This window comes from Gorilla gorilla, chromosome 12 (genome assembly GCF_029281585.2).
Source record: "Gorilla gorilla gorilla isolate KB3781 chromosome 12, NHGRI_mGorGor1-v2.1_pri, whole genome shotgun sequence".
In the NCBI taxonomy this organism is placed as follows: domain Eukaryota; kingdom Metazoa; phylum Chordata; class Mammalia; order Primates; family Hominidae; genus Gorilla; species Gorilla gorilla.
In genome coordinates this window covers 128,092,884-128,114,744 of record NC_073236.2, presented here as the reverse complement: position 1 = coordinate 128,114,744, position 21,861 = coordinate 128,092,884, and the positions used below count along the sequence as shown (strand labels likewise).

Genomic DNA, 21,861 nt, shown 5'->3' with positions numbered 1-21,861 from the left:
ATGAGACTTTGGACTGTGGATTTTGAGTTAATGCTGAAATGAGTTAAGACTTTGGGGGACTGTTGGGAAGGCATGTTTGATTTTGAAATGTGAAAAGACATGAGATTTGGGAGGGTCCAGGGGCAGAATGATATGCTTTGGCTCTGTGTCCCCACCCAAATGTCACTTTGAACTGTAATCCCCATAATCCCCAGGTGTCAAGGGTGGGAGCAGGTGGAGGGAATTGCATCATGGGGCCGTTTCCCCCATGCCGCTGTTCTCGTGATAGTGAGTTCTCACGAGATCTGATGGTTTTACAAACATCTGGCATTTCTCCGGCTTGCACTCACTCCGTCCTGCTGCCCTGTGAAGAAGGCACCTGCTTTTCCTTTGCCTTCCGCCATGATTGTAAGTTTCCTGAGGCCTCCCCAGCCATGTGGAACTGTGAGTCAATTAATACCTCTTTCCTTTATAAATTACCCAGTCTTGGGTATTTCTTCATAGCAGTGTGAGAACGGACTAATACAGCCAGTCTTAGACCTAGGGGAAGATGGGCCTGAGGGTCAGAGAGTTAGGTTTACAAGGGAGGGAAGAGGACAGCGACTGGGAGGGGCCCGCACACAGTGGGCACAGTGGCATTGCTGGTGCCAGCACTGCTCTTACTCTTACTCCTTCTAGACATAGCAGGCAGGACCCCAGGAGAGTGTGGAGAGCAGTGAGATACTTCTGCAGCTCTTCCCACGTTGGAACCTCAGCTCTTGCAGTTTACTTGGGGTGTCACGGATTTTCTCACTGTCTGATACAATCATTTTCAAATGTGGGCAAAAAATGCTTTTTCCCATCAAATAGAAGCAGCTGGACCATTCGCCATTCTGAATTAGTCACAGTATGGTTCCTTATCAAACCTGAAAAATTAAGAATTGACTCTTGTGAAAAAGAACTCAGATTTTGAAAAGAATATAAAGTTCTCTTGAAAAATGTAAACCTTTTAATTTATAGTGGCATCTCAGACTTTGAGTCTCCTTATTAGAGTCATGCAGTTGACTAAAAAAAAAAAAAAGGTGTCAGAATGTTTTCCTAATTGACAGACGTGATTGACAGAACAGTCCCCGAAGTCCCATAATTGAGCAAACAGCTTGTCACCATACAAATAATTAAAATACCGTTTGAAAAACGTACACTGACAAGTGCTAACTTAGATGTTGTTCACAGCTACTGTTCTGTGCACACATTTTCAAATGACATGAGCCCTTTTGTTTTGTTTTGTTGCTTCTTGCAGATACTGTAAAGCAAGCAACATTTAATGAGCCATTGTAAGGGGTGGGGTGGGGTGGGGGCCTCCGAAAAGGAGGCATTTTATTCTGTGCAGGGTGGTGCAATCTGAGACGTGGCAGCCGCAAATGACCGTGTACTTGCCCTAAGCCGAAACCACCAACAGCCAACTGCACATCTCGCATTTTAGTCTTTGTATCTGTGTTTTCCTTTCTGTGTTCCTTCAAACATGGCATGCTGCACAAATTTAGTGGGTTTTTTTTTTAAAGCAGCAGATGGAAATCACAGCTATTCCGCCTTGCCTCCTCATCCCGCCGGCAGAGGTACACATCAATCTGTTGTCACCAAGAGCTTTGCTTCACATTTGGATCTCATTTCACTCCAAACTGTTTGGTTGGAACATAAACATTTTCCCATTCAATGAGGGGCCTGTAGCCTCGTGCTTCTTCTGCTTGACAAGGAAATCTGCACCACTACCCCCCGTTCCCAGCAGCATTTGCCAGGCTGTACCAGCTCCAGGACCACATTTACCCCATCTGAAAACCTCCAGATTGTTGGTTCAGAAGAACCAGCATGGTTCACAGGATCCGTAGGTGTTAGAACTGGAAGGGACTTTGGTTGGATCAGGTCATTTTACAGATGAGCCCACTGAGGCCCAGGGAGGAATTTCCTAGGATGAGGCCTTTGCTGGGGCTTATGTCTGGGTCTCCCAGTCCAGGTCTCTCTAGCCTGTTACCTGCCTCCATCCTGAAGTTTTGGGTGGATGTGATTCAGTTGTTCCTCTGCATTTTAAGATAAAGAAATCAAGGCTGAAAGATAAAGAAATGATTTCTCCAAGGTAATGTAGCCTGAAGTTACCATGGGCTGGAAAGCTGTGTTTTTCAGAGTCTAACTGCTGTACCATCTCCACTCTACCTAGAATCAGGATCAGCCCCCAATGTCATGGCATTGTTCCATCCATGCGTAGCTTAGCTCTGCCACAGACCAACCACAGTTCTAGCCGATGCTCTGTTCTCCTTCAACTCAGCCTCCTGTTCCCATGGCGTATCCCCCCAGGGCTCTGTCCCAGTGATCTCTAAATCTTTGTCTTCAGCCCAGGTCTCTGTGTTGTGATTTAGACACAAGCCCTGAGTGAGTGGGAATAGGTTGTTTGCTGTGCCATCGATGCCTGGCATGGTATGCCTGAGTGTCGGTTGAATGAGCTCTGGGCCACCAGCCCAAAGCCCACCGACCTCCCTTTCCTGGGGCCCAGGGAGCAGGTGCTTAGGGAGGGGCTGCTCATTCTAGGACTGGAAGGAGCTGGGTCTCCACATAAGTGTGGTAGAAACAACACAGAAGTGGAGGTGCTGGGGGACACTATCCTCCTTCACGTCTCCCCAGTATTGGGTTGTAGGGATCTCTTTTTTTTCTTTTTTGAGACAGGGTCTTACTCTGTCACCCAGGCTGGAGTGCAATGGTGCATTCTTGGCTCACTGCTACCTTCGCCTCCCAGGTCCAAGTGATTCTTTTGCCTCAGCCTCCCAAGTAGCTGGGACTATAGGCACGAACCACCACGCCTGGCTAATTTTTAAATTTTTTGTAGAGACAGGTTTTGCCATGTTGGTGAGGCTGGGGATCACTTCTTAAATGAACACTTATGGGGTCAGAAAGCTGTAGGTTGCATAAGAGATCTTAAGGGAGACAAGGGCGGGGGAAACAGGAGGCAGTAAGATGAGAGGAAGTTAGCACTGAGAGGAGAGAGTTTATTGAGATAAAAAGATAAGACAACCCTGGTACTTCTTCTCTTGTGAAATTCAGATCCTTTGCCCACTTTTAAATAGGATGATTGGTTTCTCTGCTGTTGAGTTGTTTGAGTTCCTTGTATATATACGGGGTATCAGCCCCTTTTTGAATGAGGAGTTTGCACGTATCTTCTTCCATTTAACGGGTTGTCTCTTCGCTCTGTTGATTGTTTCCTTTGCTGGGCAGTAGCTGTTAAGTGTGATATAGTCCCATTTGCTCAACATCACTAATCAGGAAAGTGCAAATCAAAACCACAGTGAGATAGCATCTCACCCCAGTTAGCATGGCTATTATCAAAAAGACAAAAAATAACGAATGCTCACAAGGATGTGGATAGAAGGGAACTCTTAAACACTGTTGGTGGGAATGTGAATTAGTACAGCTATTATGGAAAACAGTATGGAGATTTCTTAGAAAACTAAAAATAGAACTAGCATGCAATCCAGCAATCCCACTACTGCTTATTTATCCAAAGGAAGGGAAATCAGGATGTCAAAGGGATACCTGCATCTCCATGTTTATCACAGCACTATTCACAGGAGTTGAAATACGGAACCAACCTAAGTGTCCATCAATGGATAAATGGATGAAGAAAATGTGATATATACACAATGGAGTACTATTCAGACATAAAAAAGAATGAATCCTGTCATTTGTGGCAACATGGGTGGAGTTGGAGGTTATTATGTTAAGTGAAATAAGCCAGGCACAGAAAGACAAATATCACATGTTCTTACTCATATGTGGGAGCTAAAAATATTGATTTCATGGAGGTAGAGAGTAGAATGGTGGTTACCAGAGCTGGGAAGGGTAGAGGGGAGAGGAGGATGAAGAGAGGTTGGTTAATGGGTACAAACATACAGTTAGATGAAAGGAATAAGTTCTAGCATTTGATAGCACAGTAGAATGATTATAGTTAACAGCAATTTATTATAAATTTCAAAATAGTTAGAAGAGAAGATTTGGAATGTTCCCAACACAAAGAAATGATAACTGTTTGGGGTGATGGATATGCTAATTACCCTGATTTGATCATGGTATGCATGATATTTTGATAAATGCAAATATATGCATTTATCAGAATATTACATGCACCCCATAAATATGTATAATTAATATGTCAATAGAAAAATAAAAAATACAAAAGACAGTAAAAAAAAAAAATAAGCTGGAGCTCTGTGTATACTCTAACCTTGCCTAGAGGAAGGTGCTGAGCCAGAGGCTTTGTAGGAAGGCAAAGTACCGGAGGGCTTGGGATGTGCTGCTTTCGGGGCCACTCAGCCTTTTCCATTTAGTCTAAGGCATTTACTAAGTGATTCATATAGCCTTGAGGCATTTTCAAAGATAGTGGTCCTGGGAGGCAGAGCTGATACTACTGGGTTGGGGATTATGTCATAGCAGGATTTTCATTGAGTGAATAGCTAATTACAGATATGCATTATGTGAGCTATTTAAAGAAAACGAGCCTGATTCCCACCCTGCACCTCTCAGCTCCCCACTAAAAAAAAAAATCTAGAAGAGTTAGGGGCACTGACCTGTATATTCTGAGCAGGGAAGTAAGGCGTATTCCTTGCTCATGGGATGACCCTCTGGGGGCTCCTGAGAGAAGAATTGGTGAGTCTTTCTTGCTTTCACTGGCACCTGTCCGTAAGTCCTAGAAAGGCCCTAATTGCTTGGAGTTGTATATTTGGCGAGCTTTATGTAGGGAACTGATGGATGAGTGTGGACTTGCAGAAACTTGGACTCCTAGCGCTTGGCATGCAGTCTCAGATAGGAAGAGAAGAGAGACAGAGAAGACAGCATCTTCCTAGGCCAAGAGGGAGTTTAACCCTGCTTGTCATGAATAGGAACCTGTTGGCTTAAAATAGTGGTGGTAGCTCATCAATAGGCAAGTGAATGAGGAGAGGCAGCCCCCACACGTGTAATGCAAGAGATGCATGAATGGGGATGTAGTGAGAGTTCATTGATAAATTTAACGTCTTATGGTAAATGACCACCCGAGAGACGGGACTCAGGAGAGACTGGATTGACTTAGTCATTGATTAAAGGCTAATGCATTTTTCATGGCTACCCAGATGCATTTTCTAATTGGTGATGACATCACTGTGTGTTCCAGGGTAAAGCATGAATCATCCTCCAGTGATGAGGAGCGCGCAGCTGCCAAGCCATCAAACGCAGGCCACCTCCCTCTTCTGCCTAATGTCAGCTACAAGAAGACTCTCCGGCTGACTTCCGAGCAGCTTGTGAGTCTCCTATGCTTGCCGCGGCTGTTTTGTGAGCACACGAGGTTTCTGCAGACTCCTAAGGCTGTGTGATGGTTGGGATGTGCCCGTTACTTGTCACCTTTCATCCCAGGGGGCCTGCAATCCCTCAACTGGGTACCTGCTGTTTCCACCCCAACTCCAGCACTATCCAGGCTGGGTCCCCAATATGACCTTCCCTTTTGTCTTCTCCTTTTGCTGGCCTGGCCCTGGAGGATCTAGTTTACTAGAGTTAGGAGGAAGGCAGCCTGGCGGAGCTAATTCGTCCTAAGGTGTCAATTACAGATAGACTTGAAAATCACTCAAGGGTGTTTTTGCTTCAAGAGAGAGATGTTTGTTAACTCAAATGCATCTCTTAAGTTGGTGGAAATCAAGCAGTTGTGATAGAATTTAGAGAATTTCAGGTAACCGGGGGCATCACCTGGTCATGGTGTCCTTTTATTTTTCTGTGTGTGAGACCAGTTTTAATTAAAAGCCCTTTCTTGGATCCCGTTGGTCATGGCCAGTGAGCACCTGTCCTTGCTTTTTTGTGAATCAAGTCTTGTGCATTTCTCCTAAGAGTTAGTGGGGAGCCTGGCTCAAGTGTGAGGGTGTTTACTAGGAAAAGATAAGGAACAGGCCCAGACACCCACTCAGGTCGTGTGTGGGACCCTGCAGCCTGGGGGTCTCTGTGTGACTCACTGCTCCCACTGGCGACACTTGGCACACCTGCAGTCAGGCAGCCTGGGGGTCTGAATGGCCAGCTGGTGTGCACCAGGAGTCCTGGCACAGAGACTCAAAACTGCTCAAAAGTCACTTTGCATTTTGAATTTGGTGTGATTTCTTTGGGTCTAGACTATATTCTTCTGGATATGAGGCATGACTGATAACCAAGACTTCTCTTTTTCCAATTCGTGTCAGTGTAATAATAATTTAAAAACATGGTTATTTAGGGAAATGTATTTTCACACTTGGCTTAAATTTGTCTCCCTGAATGATGATCTTCCTATTTAGTCATAGAGTGGTAAGTGTATCCTATTCCAAACTTGTGATTTATTACGCCGTGTAGCCCCGTCATTGAATCCTGGCTAATGACTCTAATCTGAAAATACTGGATCAAATCAGCACTATCCTGGGAAGTAGAACAACTCTGTAGCAAGTAGGCAAATTGCATTACAAGGGGGCCTGAGAGAGCTGAGGTTTCATTTTGCCTGTCCAGCCCCAGAAAGAACCAGAACAAGGAAGGGTGGGGAAAGAATTATACAACGGCCCAGGGCGGTCACTTGTTTTTAAAGCTGAATCTGCTTCTCATAGAACAGAAGCCAAATGCCCATCAGTCAGGGCCTTTCCCTCAAGCAGACAAATACTAATGGTTCATGTTTTTCAGAAAAGCTTGAAGTTGAAGAATGGCCCCAACGACGTGGTTTTCAGTGTCACCACGCAGTACCAAGGCACGTGCCGCTGTGAGGGCACCATCTATCTGTGGAACTGGGATGATAAAGTCATCATTTCTGATATTGATGGGACAATTACCAGGTAGGTCCTGCTGACTTGGGGGCCATGGTAGATTTCTTTGCTTCACCGTGGGGTCTCTGGGCCTGGTGCTGGCACCTCTGCTCCCCTCATGGGACTTGCATGGTTCGAATTCTGGTGCAGTTGGAGCTCCTTACGTAGTTTCAGCTCCTTGGTGGCAATCATTGTGTTTAGGGCTTGGTTGTTTCCTTCTGGGGTATTATTATCTCTTCGACTTGGTTGCTTCTATGGGGGCTTCTCAAGAGCGTCTTTCTGAATGGCCTTTACCTTTGATTGAACAAGCCGGTCACCTTGATGCATGATCAGACTGGAGGCGTCCTTCCGTGGATTACCGTGTCCCTCCGTCAGCATCAACTTTGATGACTTGAGCCTTGGGCTTTCTATCCAGAAAGAAAGTTGTGGGTCTTGTTTGTGTTTTTTTTTTTTTATGAGGCATGAATGGTGCAATGAATCTGAAAGGGATTTTTACTTTATTTTTCTCTTTTTCTCTTCATTTAGATCAGATACTCTTGGCCACATTTTGCCCACCCTTGGGAAGGATTGGACCCATCAGGGCATCGCTAAGCTGTACCATAAAGTGAGCCAGTGAGTACAGAGTTCCTGTTTCCCGCCTCCTGTGAACGCTGGTGTGTGCACCGCACTCTGCATATGGAATCTTTCCTGCCCCAGCACGGGGTGACTTGCAGAGAGGGCCGCACCTCAACCAGGGAGGGGCAGTGGGGGTCAGGGGTAGCAGTGGAGTCCAGAGTGAAAGTGAATCCCAGCAACTCCAAATTTGAATTCAATACCAAGAAACAAGGAGTGAAGTATAGGGGAATTGATTACTAGGAGAACACAGATGGTGGCAGCGTTAGGGGTGAGACTGAGGTTTAGTTCATCCCGAGGGATGGCAGAGGTAGCCAGTTGAAGAAATAGGAGCTTATATGTTATATATGCCAAGTGATTTTCCGTAGGCTAAAAAGTTGCAGATTCCAGGCAAGTTTTGGCGGCGTTGCAGACCCTGTGAGCCAACCAGCAGGGCACATCATGTCCACCTGGTCTGTGGAGTGCTCCAGCAAGTGGCCCAAAACAGAACAGTGCCCACCGTGGGACCCTCAGCCCCAGACATCAGATGGGAGAGGGGTTCTCCGACTGCTCTCCTGTGCTGGGTACATGGGTTACTTCACTTAAATCTTACAGAGATTCTGAAAAGCACATAATATCATTTCTGTATTTAGATGAGTGAAATTAACTAGGAGAACTAAAGTGATTTATCCAAATTCTCATTGCTCTCGTCTGCCTCCAGGGTTCAGAGCCCTGCAGGGATTCTCCACGCCCCGCACCTTCCGAAACACCCCCATTCTAGCTTGCCAGGCCCAAGCCTCTCTCCCGCTCAGTCATGCCTCCTCCAGCCTTTTGTGGCCTAGAGTCTCCCATGCGAGTGAAATCTCCCCCTCCACAGCATTCTGTTCTCCAGCCAGTTAGAGCTGGAAGGTGCCTCTGCCTGAATCAGGACAGTGCGTTCTCTCCGTGGGTGAGGTGGGTGAGCAAGTTACATTCACACTTAGTGAGTGTCAAGATAGTGTCAAGACGGAAGTCTCAGGCCCATGGTTCCCAACCTTGTTTGCTCATCTCTAGCCCACAATGGTGATGGTAGGGAATGGGCCACCATCCAGAGCTGTTTCTAGAACTCTGTGAACACAGATGAATGAACTGTATTTCCCTGCCCTGCATCCGTTCATCCATCCAGCATTCCTTGAGTGCCTGTTAGTGCCTCATCCTAGGGCAGGTGCCTGGGATTGCTATGAACTAGGTAAGTCTCTGACCTGGGACTTTATGATCCAGTAGAAAAATGGCGGCTTGGAGAGAGAACCTTAATCCTGGTGGGATTAAAAGCTTCAGATTTTGTTGGCCACATGTTGATAGTCCCAGCTATTTGGGAGGCTGAGGCGGGAGGATTGCTTGAACCCAGGAGTTCGAATCCAGCCTGGGCAACATAGTGAGATCCCTCCCATCTCTCTAAAAAAATAAGTATGTACATTAAAAAAGCTTCAGATGTCATCTTAGATGCCCAAGCTCATTGGTTTGACTTTACTTTTCTAGATTTCGTCTTTAAAAAATTATTAATACAAAAGTTATGCATACTTCTTAAGACATAAAAATACTAATAAAAGAGGCTGAGATTATGGAAACAGTAAAGCGCAGAGGTTGTATCACCCTCCTGCCTGCCCTTGCTGCAAGCTATTCCCTTAAAAGTAGAACTACTATGAACAGTTTGGTTCTATCTTGCTGAATTTCAAAAACTTATTTACATCCCCACACACATACACTCACATTATTTAATTATTCATCATATCTTTTTTGTTTCATTTTATGTAATATTTACCTTACTCTTTTTGCTACTGGGCAGAATCCTGTCGTCTAGATACACCATACTTTCTTTAACTCGCCCTCTATTGATGAACATATAGGTAGTTGCCACTTTTTCCCCTATTGCCAACAGTGATGCAGTAAGCGTTCACAGACAATGCTTATGATATATAATGCATGTATAAATAAATAAAGAAGGCACACACACTTAGGGAAGTCCCGCTGTAAAGTAGATTCCCAGGAGTAGAATTGCTGGGTCAAAGGATGAGCACATTTAAAGCTTTGATCAATATTGCTGAATTGCCCTCTAGAAAGGTTATCCCAGTCTGTGCTGCTGTAGGTGGCGTACATGCAGCGTTGCCTCCCCGCAGCCTCGCCATGGGCTGACCTTTCATTTAGAAGGATTAATCTACTCATGAGGTGCCTTGACTTGTGTGACACTGAAAATTGCATCTATTTTTAGTTGAAGGAAAGAAACCCTCATGGGTCAGGATGTTGAGTAGTGCACAGCTGATTCATTTGGTTTTTGGAACATAAATCTATTTCTGTCCTTACTGTAACATTAAACAAGCCCTGTTGCTTTTTAATTTTTTTTTTTTTTTTTTGGTCTTGATTTGTCTCTTGGTTTTCTCAGAAGAGAGATCTTCTTGAAAAATAAAGCTGTGTGGCTTACTGAAGAACCCCTGACCATTCTTTTCTTTGATTGGTTGGTTTAGAATGAGTGAAACCTGTTTGTCTGGACCCGCAGATACTGCCCGGAGCATGATGTGACGTGGAGACCCAAACCGTTGCCTGCTCATTGAGTTGGATATGTGTGTTGTCCGCGGCACCCAGTCAGGCCTGTGTGATTTGCAGGATGGCCAGGGCTTCTGAAAACCCATCTTCAGGGCAGCTTTCTACAACCTTCAGGGCTCCCTGCTCAGCACTGTAGGAGGAGGTGCCAGCTCCTTGGTGTGGCATTTGAAACCTGGCACTTTCAGGTCCCAGTCTTCTGCCAAGCCCTTATTTTCAGCTGCTGTTTCTCAGCCCTTCCTGCTCTAATCCAGCGACTCTGTTCCTCCTGCACTCCATTCCCTTCTTCCTGCCTTTGCTCATGTGGTGGCCTCAGCTTGACATGGCTTCCCCTCTGATTTTTGCTTCTCAGTATTTTTATAGCCTTTAATGCCTGGCTCAAATGCCACAGTCCTCAGGCCACAATCTGTGACCCTAGTCAGCTCTGGCCTCTTCCCCGTCCCCGGACTTGCTGGACTCTATGTGGATATCGGAGGGCTTGGGCCTGGCTTGTTGGCCTCGGTCCCCATCATGGAGGACAGTCTGGACACGATGGCAGGCTCCTGAGCCAACCACTGATGAAAGTAATTCCCATCCTAGCAGGCTCTCTCAAGCCTCCTCACACGAGGGCCTTAGCAGCCACCACTGGGAGACCTGTCAGGCTAAGAATTGACCAAGGCTTGTGACCCACTGTTCTAGTGACTCCCATCATACTTTTGAATCTGTATTGTGATTTCTAGAGAAATAGAGAAATGATTCTCATGCTAGGGTACCAGGGAAAAGATGCCGTTTACATGAGGGTTTGTGGACTTTTTCCTGATTTTGCTTCCCTTAAATTTGGGTACGACTTACATTTTATGCACTGTAGTATTTGTCTAATGAAAAAGCCAGTCTTCAGCTGGGCACAGTGACTAACACGAATAGTCCGAGCACTTTGGGAGTCCGAGACAGGTGGATCACTTGAGGTCAGGAGTTTGAGACCAGCCTGGCCAACATGCTGAAACCCCATCTCTACTAAAAATACAAAAATTAGCCAGGGATGGTGGTGGGTGCCTGTAATCCCAGCTGCTCGGGAGGCTGAGGCAGAATTGCTTGAACCCTAGAGGCAGAGGTTGCAGTGAGCCAAGATCGCACCATTGCACTCCAGCCTGGGTGACAGAGTGAGACACCGTCTCAAAAAAAAAAAAAAAGAGAGAGAGAGAAAAAGCCAATCTTGCAGTTAGCCACTTGCCTGAAACAACAGTGAATAAGGACAATTTTGTTTTCTGCTGAATTTAATGACTTGTTTGGATCTAGTCAGCCCATGAGGAATGATCCATAAGGCTAATTGTCACCTTGTTCATAGCGAGGGTATAAAGCTGGCTTGAGCATTGATGAAACAGAACAAATGCAAATGGAAGATACAGGAACCCCTTTCAGATTCAGGTGCATTCAAAACTAGAAGGAAAGTCAAGAAGGACTGTTGCCTAAAAGATCCAGATCATTCAGCTAATGGGTCCTTTGAGGCCTAAATTTGGGCAATAATTGTTTGAATTTTTGACCTTATTTCATACATGCTTTTATATTCATGTAACCAGAAGCCAGTGTCTTTGTGACTTAGAAAAAAGAACACTTACCATGTTTCCCCAGGTTCGTCAGCTCCGCTGGGGCCTAGGTGTGCGGTGTCCCAAGCCAGTGGACTGAAAATGAGAGGCATCTGTAGCAGACTTGTTAGGGTCTTTTTCTTTTTGGAGATGGAGTTTTGCTCTTCTTGTCCAGGCTGGAGTGCAATGGCATGATCTTGGCTCACTGCAACCTCCACCTCCCAGGTTCAAGCGATTCTCCTGCCTCAGCCTTCCAAGTAGCTGGGATTATATAGGCATGTGCCACCACGCCCGGCTAATTTTGTATTTTTAGTAGAGACGGGGTTTCACCCTGTTGGCCCGGCTGGTTTCGAACTCCTGACCTCAGGTGATCCATCCACCTCAGCCTCCCAAAGTGTGGGGATTACAGGTGTGAGCCACTGCGCCCGGCCTAGATCTTTTTTCCTCTCCTGCTCGCAGCAGTTATTTCTTTCATGTCAGCACTTCTTTGTTTATTGCAGTCATTGCCCTCTGCCAGTAAGAGATAGGATGATGCGGTAAATGGAAGGTCTGATCAGGAGTCGGGCCAGGATCCCAGAAGCGGCAGCCATTAGCTCACCCATTAGCTCACCCTGGGCCCTGGGACCGAGTACCTGCCCCACTCTGAGCTTTGGTTTCCTCTTCTGTAAAATGAGATTAGGCTAGATGACCCCTGAGGTCACTGCTAACCCAGGAATGCTCTGCTCCTGGTTGTGTGGATTGCACAAGGGTGTGTTTTGTTTTTCCAAGCCAAACCTCAGCCCAAACTCAGAGGGAGCCTCTAGACTCTGGTTGCACCAGGAGCTGTCCTAGGTGCCGTCGGGGGTGCTGAGCAGTCTCTCCCTTCAAGAAGCTTCTGGTCTTGTGGGAGGAGACACTTAGGGCTCCCTGTAATAAGGCAGTGAGGGGCAGGTCGAGTGTGAAAGATGTTGGTTTTTGTTGGACATACGTCAAGAACTTAATTTTGATTGACCAGAGGTGTCAGAGGAGGCCCCTGTGAGAAGGTGGCACTCAGCTGAGTCTCCATGGAGGAGCAGGGTTTCAAAGGAGAGGAAAGCTCACCACAGGTGGAAGTAGGAGCTAGAGGGGAGGCTGGGAGATGAGCAGGTACTGGGTGGGCTCACTGAAAGGGAGGCTCCGGTGCAGACGGTGGGGTGGGTAAAAGATGAAGCAGGAAAGTAGGCAGGAGCCAGGTTGCAGAGCGCCTGGGAGGCAACTCACCAAGCCTGAGTGGTGCTGAGCCTTCCTTTCTCAAGGTGGCTTGTGACCCTCTCTCCCCTTAGGATGGCAGATGGGGCCACAGTGTCCTTTTTCTCTACAGCAGTGGCTCTCAACTGACGGACATATGGCAGTGTCCGGAGATGCTTTTGATGGACATAAAGGGGCATGCTGTTGACTCTTAGTGGGTGGACCTGGGATGGTGCTGCATATCCGATGAGGCGGCATCGTGGGGGCCTCGGTCCCCAACAGACACTCCTCCCATCTCAGATGTCAGTGTTGAGAAACTGCAGTCTAGAAGCTTGCAAAATGCTCCCGAAGGTAATCTTTCCAAACTATTTAAATCTCCCCGAGTCAGTGTCTTAAGAGGGATGCAGAGATTAGGCAGAGGAGAAAACTTGTACCAAGCCTGGGCATGGATCCCTCTTTTTTTTTTTCTTCTTCCCATTCTGGTGTTTCTCCAGAGCCCTGTTCCAGTTGCTGAGAATGCTAGAGGAACAGGGGTGATGTGTGTGTGTATCGCACCTTTATCCACTGGCACCTCCTATTCCTGGGTCCCACCTGTCCTTCTGGGTATTGTTGGTTTTCCCCAAGCACCCTCTGCTCCTGTGGGGCAGGGATGTGCCATGCCCTGTGCGTACCCCGAGCCCCGTGTGCAGCCTGGCACGGGAGTACTCAGTGAGTGAGTGTGCACTGAAGGGACTGTGGAAGGAGCCTGCGGGCTGAGCAGGGACTTGGGCTGGGCTGGCCTGTGTGGCATGTCCTGCCCTGTGTGGCATGTCCTGCCACCGGTTGTCCTTCTGAGTGAGGGGTCTTCCCTGTGAGGGGCACCATGGAGACTTAGTGCTGCCTGAGCATTTGGTGGGGCACTTGTTGGCATTGCAGACAGCTTTTGTTGAAGGCAGGAGGGAAGGCTCTTCCACCAGCAAACCTTTTCCCCATTAGGTCACTCTCGAGCTGGCTTTCCAGCTAAGTTTAGTCAGGCAAGAAGGCTGGCATGCTGACAGTAACTCAGTGGCATGGCCCAACTGTGAAATATATTTGACAATCCAGTTCTGAGTGAGATTAGCATCTTAGATCTCTGCAGGTGGCAGCTTTTAGGACTTTGATGTGAAGAGCTATACATGGAAATAGTGATTTCTTTTTAAAGACTGTATGAATTAGATGGCTAAAATACAAAGATATTTAGAAATTAAAAAGATTGGCTGGGCGCAGAGGCTCAGGCCTGTAATCCCAGCACTTTGGGAGGCCAAGGCAGGTGGATCACGAGGTCAAGAGATCGAGACCATCCTGGCCGACATGATGAAATCCTGTCTCTACTAAAAATACAAAAATTAGCCGGGCGTGGTAGTGCATGCCTGTAGTCCCAGCTACTCAGGAGGCTGAGGCAGGAGAATCGCTTGAACCCGGGAGGCGGAGGTAGCAGTGAGCTGAGATTGTGCCACTGCACTCCAGCCTGGTGACACAGCGAGAGTCCGTCTCAAAAAAAAGAAAAAAAAAGAAATTTTTAATTTTGTTTGATTTTCAGATGCATCCCTGTATTCCAGACAAGCTGATATTTCTAGATTCTTTTTGTCTTAAAACTTTCTTATTTCTTAGTTTTAAAGAACATGTTATTGGGCAATTTTCGAAACAAGTCCATTGGCCATTATAAAATATGGTAGAACAATATGTTGGATAGGAAGCGGGTAGTTTATTCACTCATTCAGCAAATATTCACTAAATGTCTGCTACATGCCAAGCACTGTTTTTGGCACTGGGGTTGTAGCAAAGAATGGGACAAAGTCCCTGTCCTCATGGAGTTTATGGATGAATGAGAGATACAGTCGAATGAAGGACTATAACGTCATATTAGTGATCAGTGCTAGGAGGAGAGGGAAAGCAGAGCAAGGGCCAGTGCCTGGGTGAGGAGTGAGGGGGTGTGTGTTTCATTGCATGGGGGAGGTCAAGGGAAGGGCCTTCTGGAGAGGTGAGATCCAGCAGAGACCTAGATGAGGTGAGGGTACGAGCAGTCCCTGCAGACTAGGGGAAAGGTGCTCTAGGCAGGAGGAACGGCATGGGCAAGTGCCAGCGCAGATGAGCGTGGCGAGTTGGAGGAAGGATGGGAACACCTGTGTGGTTTGCCAGGAGTGAGGAGTTGGACAGTCATCACAGATGGGGTTGGGGTTGGAGAGAAAGGTGGGGGCCAGGTCTTGTTGGTCTTACAGGCCACAGTGAAGGGTTTGGACGACGTCTGTGAGAGGTTGCAGCCTCAGGAGGGTTCTGAGTGTGAGTGGGCTACGCTTTACATTTTCTTAGAGCACCACGTGGAGTCGGGATAGCAGCAGGGAGGTCATTCAAGATTGTCGCAGCAACGGAGGCCAGGAGGCCATGCGGTGTGGACGTGGTGGGAGCACTGGGTGGTGCCGAGGGTGGGGAGCAGAGGGGACCTGCTGATTGTGTGGCGTGGGGGCTGGGGGCAGGTAGACACCAACGGGGTCCCTGAGGGTTTGACGTCACACCTGGGTTAGGAGAGTGCCAGTTGCTACTGGCAGTGCCACTTGCAACAGGGGCCCCCGAGGAGTCTCGGGGTGAGTTGGGGAGGAGCCGCTGTGGTGTGTGTGGTTTTGGAGGTACCCATTTTGGAGTACGATGAGTACTGTGGGGTCCACGGTGAGCACGTACTGCACAGTGGGTGTAATGTGGAGTTCATAGTAGCCTGCAGCTTGGGAGAGGGGTCTGGACGGGGTCCATGCATTTGGGAGATATCAGTGTATAGATAGTGTTTAAAATTTTTGAATAATATGTTTTACTTAATCCAACATATTCAAAATGATATCACTTAGACATGTAATCAATATGAAAACGATTAATTAAATATATCATACCTTCTTTTTTTTAATTAAAAAGTAAACTTTCATGTCGAAAATGCAAACTTGGGGAAGACAGAAAAGGTCACACACAGGGCTGTCACTTCACACTTGGAAGGTTGCACAGCGGCCGGGCAGAGGTGCTCCTCACTTTCCAGACAGGGCAGCGCATACTTTCTTTTTTTTATAATAGACTTTGAAACTTGGTATATATTTTATACTTAGAGCACATTTCATTCTAGACACTAAATTTTTGATAGTTAAAAAAAGTGAAATGGGGCCGGGCGTGGTGGCTCATGCCTGTAATCCCAGCATTTTGGGAGGCCGAGGCGGGTGGATCACCTGAGGTCAGGAGTTCAGGACCAGCCTGGCCAACGTGGTGAAACTCTGTCTCTATAAAAAATACAAAAATTAGCTGGGCGTGGTGGTGCATGCCTGTAATCCCAGCTACTTGGGAGGCTGAGGCAGGAGAATTGCTTGAACCTGGGAGGCAGAGATTGCAGTGAGCCAAGATCACGCCACTGCGCTCTATCCTGGGGGACAGAGCAGGACTCTGTCTCGAAAACAAATAAACAACAAAAAAAGTGAAATGGACCTGCTAACGCAATAAAGTTGCGTTCATAGACTAGTTAAGTTTCTTCAGTCTAGATATGGCATTTGGAGCTGTGGAAGTGGGTGAGGTCCCCAGATCCTCTAGGGAGTGTCGGGGGTGTGGAGAAATGAGGCCTGAGACCCTGGGCGCTTGTGCGTTTTGAGGCTGGCAGAGCTGATGGGAGCAGGTGAGCTGCTGTGTCTGGGAAGGGGTGGCTGCTGAGGAGGAGAACACCCAGACACTGTGGAGTCCTGGGAGCTGAGTGACTCAGGTGCTCTGGGAGAAGGAATGAGCCCCCGAGGCAGATGCTACTGGGGAGTCCATTCCTACAAGAATTGAGAGTTGATACCTGGGTTTGGCAAGATGGGCATCAGGGTGACCTGTGCAGGGACAGCAAGGAAGGGAACAAGAGAACAAGAGTCTGCTGGGAGTGTGAGGAGAGGAAGGAAAGTGAAGAAGTGGACTCAATGCTTGTAGTCAGCTTTTTGGAAGAATTTTGCTACAAAAGGGAACAGAGAAATGGTATCTTAGCCAGAGAGAGACTAAGGATGTTTTGTTGTGTGTGTATGTGTGTGTGTGTGTGTGTGTGTGTGTGTTTTGGCTTGGCTTGTTTTAAGGATGAAATGAGAGATTGCAGAATATTTATGTGCTGATGTGAATTACCCAAAAGAGAGGAGGAATTTGATGGGGTGTGTGTAGGGGCGAATGAAGCAAATGCTGGAGCAAAGTGTGTGAATTGGCAGGCGGCTGTGGTCTTGTCGCAGGGGCTCTAGCCAAGAGCTGGGACCAGGGGGAGTACAAGGGGCTCCAGCGCAGGCAGGTGAGCCAGTTTCATCCATCTGAACCTCAGTTTCCATAGCAGTAAAACCAGGGGAAAATACTCATCCAGCCATGTTCTCCTGAGGATTAAACAAAGTGGGGAATGCAAAAGCACTTAGTGAATTACAGTGAAATGTGTTTAAGCCTATTTCTCAGTTGCAAGCAAGATTTTGTAGAATGTGGACTTTTGTATGTGGGGGAACTTGAAACAGTGCCATTCTCCACAGAACAGATATGGATCAGGATTTATGAATGCAGAAAGGTTCCATTTTCTGATGCCATGAAATGTGAATGTTTTATGTCTTTCAGGAACGGATATAAATTTCTCTACTGTTCTGCCCGTGCCATTGGGATGGCGGACATGACACGGGGCTACCTGCACTGGGTCAACGAGAGGGGCACGGTGCTGCCCCAGGGGCCCCTGCTGCTGAGTCCCAGCAGCCTCTTCTCTGCCCTGCACAGGTACCAGGCCTGCTCCCTACACCTACATCTGTGGGCCTGTTCAGACCCTCTCTCTTCCTAACTGCAATTTTTGTAAGAATAGCCTCCTCACTGGTCTTCTGCAGCCAATATCCATGCTCCATAGCAGGCACCAGAAAAATCATTCCAAACACAGGTCTACACCTGCATTGGCTCCTCATGGCTTTCAGGCCAAGTCCAGACTCAGGAGCTTGGCGCGTGGTGGCTCCTCATGGCCTGCGCCTCCCCTCCTCTCCAGGCGTGTTTCTCTCGTCTCTACATCTCAGTCTGTGTCTCCCAGACAATTGTCTCTGCTTGGAGCCTTTGCACATGCTGTTCCGTCTTTTTGGGTCACTCTCCTGCTCCATCTCTTCTTGAGTGGCCTGGCTGAATCTTAATGTCCGTTGGACAATTAGCCTCTATCCTCATCTCCTTAGGGATCCTTAAGTGGCCTGTCTACGAACCACCATCATTCACCTGGCCTTTGACACCCATCATACTTGTGATTTTCTGTCTTAGATTTCTGGGAACACTGTTCATTTTACGGGTCCTGTAACAGACCACTAGCCAATTGCTGATTACCTTCCTCCCTTCACCTATGGGGCCATATCAAGGTAGCTAAGCCAGACTAACTCTGGCCCCTTGGAGTTGGAGGAAGAAAACACTGGACGTCCCTGTAGTTGGAGGCCCAGGGCAATTTACTAGACACCTCTCAAAGCAAAAGCTATTGTGGTCAACCATAGGACATTGGTCCCTGCTGAAGGCTGATTGTAAATATCATAAACTTGGTCTTTGTGAATGTCATTGACGTGATTCTGCCTGAATTTGAAGACCAGATGAACTGTTTGCTGCTGCTAATCATGCAAACAGTGGAAGAATCTAGATGGGCCCCAAATGCTGTGTTGCTTCTTGTGTATTTTCCTTTAGCTCTGTAGGTACCTTTTCCATCACGGCGTTGTTTTGTGTAAGCAGTAGCTTTTTTCCTGTAGTAAAAGATGTCAAATTGAGACATGCACATTCTAGGGGAGAAAAGTCAGGCACAACCTAGTGTATTTCAAGTCCTCAGAGCTATCATAACAGCACTGATCTCAATAGAAATCCTGATATTTTCGTGAAATTGTGTCCCTAAGCTATGCTGACAATTTGCAACAAGCCGTTCATCAGCCTGTGTTAAGTAGTAAGGCTTTGCCAGGCCAAGCAAAAAGTCCACATCGTTACTCCGACATCCTAACACTAACTATGCATTTAAACTGATCCTTTTCATTTCCTTATTTAAATATCATTGTCCAAGGTGTATTGCTTTTTCCCTGGGAGGAATTATTTTAAAAACCCTAAATCTCATAGTTGATATGTCCTCTTGGAAGGCCAAGGTGCTCCAGTGGCAGATGGCCACCGGCCTGGTCCTTCCTAGGGCTGCCATCAAGCCAGAGCCGTTCCATGTGCTAGCTGTCCTGTGGAGTTCTCTAGAATTGCTAGCGAAGGCTGCCCTAACACAAATGACCTTCCTTTTTTTTTTTTTTTTTTTAAATTTTACTGTAAGTTATGGGATACATATGCAGAACATGCAGGTTTTTTACATAGGTATACATGTGCCATAGTGGTTTGCTGCACCTATCAGCCCATCATCCAGGTTTTAAACCCAGCATGCATTAGGTATTTGTCCTAATGCTCTCCCTCCCCTTCCCCCCCAACCCCCTGACTGGCCCCGGTGTGTGATGTTCCCCTCCCTGTGTCCATGTGTTCTCATTGTTCAACTCCCACTTATGAGTGAGAACATGCAGTGTTTGGTTTTCTGTTCCTCTGTTAGTTTTCTGAGAATGATGGCTTCCAGCTTCATCCATGTCCCTGCAAAGGACATGAGCTCATTCTTTTTTATGGCTGCATAGTATTCCGTGGTGTATATGTGCCACATTTTCTTTATGCAGTCTATCATTGACGGGCACACAAATGACCTTCCTTAGCACAACTCTTTAACTGGGTGCAGTTCTGATTTTACTGCTAGGTTTTGAATTAGGATGAAGGAGGGGAAGGTAGTGGGTGGATATGCATGCAGTGCAGTTGGCAAAAACAAGCCCTCAGCACAGGATGGCGATCACTTAGCCTTTGTCAGGAGTGCTGCGAATGTCTTTTCCCAGTTCATAGCTTTTAATGAAAATAAACTTAGTTTTATGTCATTGAATGTATTGTTTCCTCTGTAGTTGTGCTTTTTGTGTATTACCAAAGTCTTCTCTGACCTGTGGGCATGAAGACAGTCCTCCTGGATTTTATCTGAAGGTGTTGCTTTCACATTTAGGGCTATAGTCCACTAAGAATGGATTTATTTAGGTAGAATGAAGTAGGGGTGCAGTTTAATTTTTTTTTCCTATATGGATATTCATTTGTCCCCACACCACGTGCTAAAAAGACTGCCCTGGCTGGGCGCAGTGGCTCACGCCTGTAATCCCAGCACTTTGGGAGGCCGAGGCAGGCGGATCACGAGGTCAGGAGATGGAGACCATCTGGCTAACATGGTGAAACCCTGTCTCTACTAAAAATACAAAAATTAGCCAGGCATGGTGGCGGGCGCCTGTAGTCCCAGCTACGTGGGAGGCTGAGGCAGGAGAATGGCATGAACCCAGGAGGCGGAGCTTGCAGTGAGCCGAGATAGCGCCACTGCACTCCAGCCTTGGCGACCAGCGAAACTCCGTCTCAAAAAAAAAAAAAAAAAAAAAAAAAAAAAGACTGCCCTGCCCTTGCTGCTCCGAGATGCCATTGTGGTCATAAAGCAAGTATCTGTGAACGTGTGGTTCTGTTTTGGGGCTTTCTGTTTTGTTCCACTGGCAAAGGCCTGGACGAATTGGCCAAGGCCATAGTGTCCCAGCTCCCACAGCTGCAGAAGCTCCTCACCTTCCCAGCATCGGAAGTGCTAGGCCTGGCTTTCTGCTCGTTTTCGTAGCTTCTAGACTCAAATTTCATCAAAACACCCAAGACTCTGTTATGAGTTTGATTGAAATTGCAGTGAATCTGTAGAGCAATTTAGGAAGAATTAATATCTCAAAATTATATTGGATCTTCCAATTCAAGAGTATAGTCTATTCTTCATTTGTTTAGGTCTTTCCTAATATATTTCAGTAAAGTTTTATAATTTTAGCTGTAAAGGTCTGTCACATCTTCTGTTAGATTTATTTCTAGACATTTTATATTTTAAAATTTGATTTAAAATACCATTTACACAATTACCTTTTCTGCTTGTTTCTAATGCATGAAAATGATGCGATTAATTTTTGTAGTTTTTTATTTTTGGTACATTGACTTGTTAACCTTATTAGAGTCTTTTTAATTCTGGTAATTCATGTGTAGGTTCATCTTTTTAATGTGCATATTTGTTTTTTGTGATGACAATTTTTTCCCCTAATTCTTTCTAATATGTATAACTTTTATTTATTTTTCTTACGTTATTGCATTTGATAGGACAGGCAATACAGCAGTGAACTGCCATGATGATACAGACCACCCTTATTTCACTGTTAATAAGATGTTCACTGTAGGTTTTTTTAGTATTCCGTTCTATTCCTGGTTGGAGTTCTCATCTGGATTAGATGTTAAATTGTATCAAATCCTCTGTTTAAATTTAAATATTTTTAAAAATGAATTTTAATTTGGGAGGTAACTGGTATCAAATACCCTTTTTGTATCTATTGAGATGATCATGTTTTTCTCTTTTAACCTGATAATGTGTTATATTGATTTTAAATATTAAATTGCTATTTTGTTCCTGGAATACACCCAGCTTTTATACATTGCTACAATTTGTATACACACATACACACACACACACACACACACACACACACACGTATATATATATTTTAGAATTTTTGCACGTATATTCACAAATGAGATTGGTCCACACTTTGCCCATACTTTTCTTTTTTAGGTTTTGTTTTTAAGGTTATGCTAGCCCCATCGAATTAATTTGGAGATGTTCCTTTTTGTTTTTATGCTCTGTCATTCTTTGTTCCCTGGATGACCAGGATAACTCTTGGTGAAATGGCTCATCCTTGGTGTTTTCTTTGTAGAAAGACTTGAAAGTACAGGTTTACTTTCCATCTCGTGCTTTTCTGGGATGTCTCAGCTGCCTGACACACACTAAACTTTTGAAGATTTGAGTTTTCTTAGTGTTGCGGCAGCTTTGTTAGCTAAAAACAGTTTGATGCTAAAGGACGCTTAGCCTCTCATGTTAATCTGTTATTTATTTGTTTAACAGAGAAGTGATTGAAAAGAAGCCAGAAAAGTTTAAAGTCCAGTGTTTGACAGACATCAAAAACCTGTTTTTCCCCAACACAGAACCCTTTTATGCTGCTTTTGGAAACCGACCGGCTGTAAGTAGTAGACTGGGTATAGAAGAACCCTTGAAA

General features: G+C 46.1%; 1 protein-coding gene across 13 annotated transcripts in view; it reads left to right on the top strand.

The window, feature by feature from the left end:
* The window catches only part of LPIN1 (lipin 1), a 116,916-nt gene that overhangs the window by 87,337 nt on the left and 7,718 nt on the right, over positions 1-21,861 (top strand). For 12 of the 13 annotated variants that reach the window (XM_055377513.2, XM_063696056.1, XM_063696057.1 and 9 more), the window contains 5 exons: positions 5,150-5,276; positions 6,661-6,809; positions 7,305-7,391; positions 17,315-17,467; positions 21,711-21,825. In XM_055377513.2, the coding sequence (XP_055233488.2) occupies positions 5,150-5,276; positions 6,661-6,809; positions 7,305-7,391; positions 17,315-17,467; positions 21,711-21,825 (631 nt within the window). The remainder of the gene's footprint in view (positions 1-5,149; positions 5,277-6,660; positions 6,810-7,304; positions 7,392-17,314; positions 17,468-21,710; positions 21,826-21,861) is intronic. The other variant, XM_055377522.2, reaches the window with a different exon arrangement.